Here is a 6,120-nt window from a genome sequence, read left to right as displayed (position 1 = left end):
GAACCCCTGCAGTTTCCCGAGTCCCTCACGTGTCCTGGAAGCAGTGCTGTCTGGCACACCATCTCTGACTCGCTGTTCTCATGGGCAACTCAGACTGATCCTTTGGTGCCCCCTGAGTGTTCAGTCTCCTCCAGGGCCCAGAAATGAGCCAGGGACTGTTCCTCAAAGGAGAATGTGTGGGCTCCTGCTTTCCCCCTACAGGATTTCTCCACTCAAGGTAAATGCCTGAGGAAAAGGCTTCCAGTTGCTGTAGCTGGGGTCACCTCTCTGCAAGAGGAGACTGAACACACAACGGACAATGGCCAGACCGTGTATCGGTAAAGATCTGACCCACGACCTGCAGCAACCTGCCTGGAAACCAACCTCTTATCTACAGTAACCGGACAGGAAGCCAGCCCATTATAGGTCAGACTTGTAGGAAGTCAGACTGCTATCTCCAGGAACAATCTGGGAAGCCGACGATAACCCTTGTAAATAATCACCCCAAATGTCCAGGACTTGATTAATAAGTGACAGCTTCCTTAATTTTTATCCCCTTTTCCAACTTAGGACCAACCAGAGGAAGCCAAATCTGCTCCCCTAAGCAGTGACATACAATGCCCCCACTTCCAGTCAGCCCACCTACAGCTCCCCGGGCCAACAGCCTCCATTCAGGGCACAGCTGAAGTCTCCCTTTTTCCCCATAAAGCTTCCTCACTCCTCTGCCTGCCTTTGAGCCAGCCTTTGGCAGTGGCCGATTCCCTTGCTGGAGCCAGCTCTGAGTATACAGCCTGCTGTCATTTGCTGGTCTTTATTTTCACAGAGGGCAGCTAGAACCAGCTAGGAGGGAAGTGGAGTTTCCAAGAGAGGTGAGGGAGGTGCTGAGGTCAGATGGTGGAGCGCATAAGGTCTCTATCAGTCGGTGGGGGCAGGCCTTTGGGATGCAGTGGACTAGGTGTGCAAGTGCAGTGTGCTCCCAGGCAGAAGGAGCAGGCCCGGCTCGGCTCTGAAACCATCCTTCGCGCTCCCCAGTGGCCAAAGTCACCTAGCCATCGTCTCCAGGTCCAGGTGCTGTCTCCAGGAGAATCTGTCCCACTTTGGCCCTGCAGCCAAATGTCCAGGCCAAGGAGAGGGCTGGGCCCTTTAGTCTCTCTCTGATCACCTCCCCCAGCTTGGGTGTCTTCCTCCACTCCCAGATGAAGACATTTTTTCAGTTCCCTATCACTGACAGCTCTCAGGGGCTGGTCTGGGAGAGCCAGAGGGATCTACTGTTGGAGTGGGGAGAATACCCCCGAGTCATAGCCCCCTCCCCTTCCCTGATCACCTTCAGAAGCAGGACAAAATTGGGAGGTGACTGGATTCCCTTAGCCTGAGCTGAGAATAAAGGATAGATCAGACAGGATGGGTCAGGTTATGCTGCAGTAACAAACAACTGTAAAATGCCAGCAGTGTAAAACCACAAGGCCACTGCTCAACCACACCACATGTCCTGCTCCATGTTGTCCTTGGAAGTGATTCACCCACTCTGCCCACAGTCCAGCATGACCAGAACATGTTATATGCCCCCCCAACCGCAGAGGGGTCAGCGAAGTGTCATTTTCCCAAATTTCATCGGTGAGCAATAGAAAAACGTCTCTTGCAAAGAGGGCTACACTCTGTTGGCTCAGCCCCGTGCTCCCAAAAGGCCTGATCCAGGCCTCCTTGCTCTTTTTCACAGTGCACAATCCCTTGTGTGTGTGCACCTAATGTACTTAGGCAGCCTCCTGTTGATGGACACCTGTTCTGTTTTTCAACCTGTTGTGATCACAAGCAATAACATGATGATAACCTTGCTGGTGCCTCTATTCACTCTTCAGCAAGTTAAACGTTCTGAACTCAGTTACCTCATTCATAAACAGGGATGAGAGTACCTACTCAAGGGTGGTGAGGACTAAGGAAGGTAATATACTAAAGCATTTAGCATTTAGTACCTGGCACCGAAGGTACTCCATTAGCTTTTGCAATTATTATCCTTATTTGCAAGGGCAGCTATAGGTGGTTCAGGGATACATGCCTCTTAGTTTTGATCCACACTTCCTGAAGCCAATGTCCCCCACGGGCAATGTCTGTTCCAGCCTCTAACCCGTTTCGCCAGCCACCTGCCTAATGGCACTGCTCTCAGCTGTCTTGTACTCCTGGGGTGCTCAGAGGGTGTTCAGGCACAAACTGAATCATGGCTTCCCTGGTGCTGGAGCCATGATTGCTTTGACACCATGAATGGTCCCTAAACTGGGGCTATGTGGGATGGGTGCAGGTACCCCTCTGCCAACCCACCACCCCTGCAGCATGCAGGCAGGACACCTTAGTCACTGCAGAGCTGTTTCCCTCTGAGCCCTCAAATAACATTTCCTGGAAGTCTCACCTACTTTGAGTTCTCTCAGCAATGAGAGAGGTTGACTTACTGAGAGGTTCCCCGCTTTGGGCAGGAAGCTCTGATGCTGGGCAAGGCTCCCCAGAGAAGGGTCTGCTCCTCCAGGCTGCACCAAGGGGCCCTCCTACAGGCCCTCCCCTCCAGCCATCCGTGGGAGCCCAGAGAGCCACAACCTGTTTGCACCCCGATGCCTCCCCACCGTGGACACGCCACAGCCAGCTTGCCTAGGCTGGGTCATTCTCTTCGCCCAGCTAACAAAGATGGTGAGAGGAGGCAGGAGGCGAGCCACCTGGATCGCCCCGTGTTGCTCCCGGGCCCACGATGCACAAGGAAGGAAGGAGAGCCCCATCTGAGCAGAAGTGGCTGACCCTCCCACCAACCCAGCCGGGGCTGCTCTGAGCAGCTCAGCTCCTCCCCACGCCCCTCCTCCGCCAAGGGCCCCTCAGCTCCTGCAGTCCTGGATGGAGGCCCTCTGGCAGGTGGCCTGCTGAGAGCAGAAAGCATGTTTATTTAAGTGAGCCTGTTCTCTGTAGACTATGGAGATGTCTAGAGCAGGGACCATGGTTGATTTCTCTTCCTGTTTCTTTTTTTCTTTTCTCTTTGTTTCTGGAGTTCAGTAAACACAGAGCTGGTTGAGGGCTCCAGGAAGACACTCTGTGTTTTAGGATTCAAGTATCCTGTCCAGCTGCCTGTCCCTCCCCCAAGCGTGAGAGGATCAGGGAGCCCCCTCCCCAGAAGACGCAATGCTCACAGCACTGCTTCTCTCTTGGAAACTTTATTGGTCCTATAGGGAAAGGGAAGCAGGCAGCTCCCTGCCTCTTGCTCAGAGCCCTCACTGTTTCCTGTTGCCATTGATGGGGCGGTTCACGTGCTCCGGGGAAGCCAGGAAGGCCTGGAGCTTGGGCCGGGCGCTGAGGCGGGCCACATAGGCCGAGAGCAGGGGGAAGGAGTCCAGGCAGCTGGAGGCCAGGACCTGGTGAATCCGAAGCAAGTCCAGCAGGTTGTAGTCGGCAAAGGAGATCTGCAGGGCAGAGCGGGGCAGGGACTCAGTGGGTGTGGGAAGTGTGAGGCGGGGAGCCTGAGCCGGTCCCTTGGTCTGCCCAGCGTTGCTGAACCGATGGCTCAGGTGCTCGCTCTGCACCGGTCTGCCATCTGTAAGAAGAGGGTGGTGCGGAAGGGGCAGGCCACGGCCAGCTCACCTGGTTGCCCACGATGAAGGCCTGGCCGCCCTGGTTCTGGGACAGCAGGGTCTCAAAAGGCTTCAGGTGCTGGGGCAGTGCCTTCACATAGTCCTCCTTGCCCGCCTCCTGCCAGAAAGATGCCACCGCGAATCATCCTCCTGACCCTCACACTGCTGCACGCCCTGCCTCTGCCCTGAGATGTCCCCTCCTGTCTGCCCCGTCTCAGTGAATTGCCACTCACCCAGCCCCCACCCCTCCTCTCCTCACTCCCCGCCCCAGGCTATTGCCACGTCCTGTCCATTTCAGCTGCTGGTTCTTCGCTAGGCCACTCTTGCCCCGATCGCTCCCCGGACTGTTGCAAAAGCCTTGAAGGATCTTTCCGGATCTCACAGACACCTCACAGACACAGCCGTGCTTAGACTCCCCAAAGAGAGCATCCAAGCCAGCTGGTTCAAGGCCTCCAGGACCTGGGCCCGCTGCCCCTCCAGCTCCATCTCCTGCCGCTCTCCCTCCCTCCCTCTCTCTCACACACACTGGCACACACGCCTTGCCTCTGCTAAACTGGTCCCAAGTCCCTGAACGTGCCCCGTGCCTGATACCTCGTGCACCTGACAGTGCCAGCACCCCTTCTAGAAGCTGACTGTAGACCCCCCTCCTCTGCACCTGGCTCTAGGAAGTGCTCCTGACCTCCCCCAGCTGCGGATCAGGGACCACCTCTGGATGTCTCTTGTCCTCACGCAATTCTGCCATCGCCTACTCCTTGACTGGGTCCCTCGCCCAGGCAGGGAGGCTGAGTCTTGTGTCCAGTCCATAATGGCTCTTGACACCCCCGCAGAGCCAGAAGCAGCCCAAGGGAAGGATCCGTCAGAGCTGCATGAGGGGTGCTGTGCAGGGTGAGAAGGAAGCCAGCCCCTTTCTTTCTTTGCCCTCAATGACCATCCCCGTGTCCGTGCTTACGTAGTTTGTGTAGATGAGGGTGCCGTATTTGCAGCGAAGGTCCTCCACGCCGTCATTCACCACGTCCAACAGGGCCGCCTCCCGCTGGTCCTTCCCATACAGCCCTGGGGTGGCGGGAGAGCAGACGGCATGACAGGGAGCCTGACTAGCCACTACAACCTGACCCACCGGACAGGCCACGTGGCTGCCTGTGAGCCTCGGCCAGGGAGGAGGATGTGGATGAACAAAGGACCGTCTGAGTCCATGCTCAGAATTCCGTGGGAGGTGGCCTGCTACAGGGCAAGGATTGCTAGACAGACCCGGGCCTGAGCTTAGGCAAGTTAGGTAACCTCTACTCACCTCCGCTCCACAGGGTTGCAGGACAATTCGATTTAAACGGAAGAGGCTCAGGGCGCCAACACTGAGCAGATGCTCAGTAACGCTGACTGATGCCCGCAGACCCCTACCCTGGACTGGGCCACCTGCGGCCTCAGGACTCACCGAGGGAGCGGCCCAGGTGACGCAAGATGGCATTGGACTGGTACAGGGTCAGGTCTCCATCCTGGAACTTGGGGAGCTGCCCGTACAGCTGGGGGAATGAACAGCTCTGTCAGAGGTGCTGAGCTTGGCTGCCCCCCACCCTAGTCTTGCCCCCCAGTGCCCAGCCCCTGACCCGGGATACGACAGAAGTACTCACACAGGAGGCCTTGAGTGAAGGCCAGGTCTCCATGGTCACCACCTCTTCCTTCCAGCTCTGGTCCTGGTCGGCCAGCAGCATGCGCATGGCCTCGCAGCGCCCTGGGGGAGGGGAGGACGGGGTGTGGGGATGGGCAGAGACCCCAGCCTCGCAGCGCCCTGGGAAAGAGCCAAGGAGGTGAGGACTCCCCCGATGATGTCCCAGCACACTGCGGAGGGATGGGCCAGGGCAGGGAAGTTGCGTACTCTAGCAAGGGGCAGCTCCGGGGCACAGGGAAGGCGGAGCTAGTAGCCACGTGATGGAGGGAGAAGGGAGGTTGGGGACTCCCTCAGGTGGGTGAGGGGCGTGGGATGCTGCAGCCCCCAACCTCTGCCTCCCCTCCCTCCCCGTCACAGGCCCCTACCTCGAACAGGGAAGTAGACGATGGTGTACGGCGGCACTGCAAGATGCAGAGAGGTCTGTTAGTGTCTGGGAGGGGCGTGTTACGGGGGAGAGGGCGCCCGCTCGTCCTCCCTGGGGTCGCATCCCCTGTTCTGGGCGCTGTAGGCCCCCCGAGAGCCCCACCTGCTCCCCAAAACCCTGGGAGCCCCCTCGGAATCCCCCAGGGAGCCGCAGGCGGCGGCGACTCACTGATGGCGACGCAGAACGCGGCGGCAGCAAAACTCCAACGCCCGCCGCCGCGGCCCGGAGCCTTATATGGGTGGGCGCGCCCCGCCCCCGGCCCACCCCACCGTGCTGAGTCACCGCGCTGGCCGCGAGCCGCTCCTCCGCGCCCCGCCCCACCCCGCCCCTCAACCACGCCGCGCAGCCAGTCCCAGCCGGTTGCATCCGATTGCCGAGCGTCCAGCCGGGGCTGATGGGCTCACAGCTAGGGCTGCGTTCCAGAACCTTCCAGAGGCCTGAGAGGGCGCGCAGTC

At 58.6% G+C, this 6,120-nt stretch overlaps 1 protein-coding gene across 1 annotated transcript; it reads right to left on the bottom strand.

Moving 5' to 3' along the window:
- Positions 1-3,133: 3,133 nt before the first annotated feature.
- Positions 3,134-5,883, bottom strand: LOC308621234 (glutathione S-transferase P). The gene is made up of 7 exons (XM_081241525.1): positions 5,834-5,883; positions 5,607-5,642; positions 5,204-5,304; positions 5,008-5,095; positions 4,528-4,631; positions 3,589-3,696; positions 3,134-3,410 (listed from the first exon to the last, which is right to left on the bottom strand). Coding segments are annotated over exons 1-7 (627 nt in total). The 5' UTR covers positions 5,835-5,883; the 3' UTR covers positions 3,134-3,221.
- Between the last annotated feature and the right edge of the window lie 237 nt (positions 5,884-6,120).

Source organism: Mesoplodon bidens (assembly GCF_964165515.1).
Source record: "Mesoplodon bidens genome assembly, chromosome: 7".
Lineage (NCBI taxonomy): Eukaryota > Metazoa > Chordata > Mammalia > Artiodactyla > Ziphiidae > Mesoplodon > Mesoplodon bidens.
The sequence above is the reverse complement of the archived record's forward strand: the minus strand, read 5'-3'. Positions and strand labels throughout refer to the sequence as shown.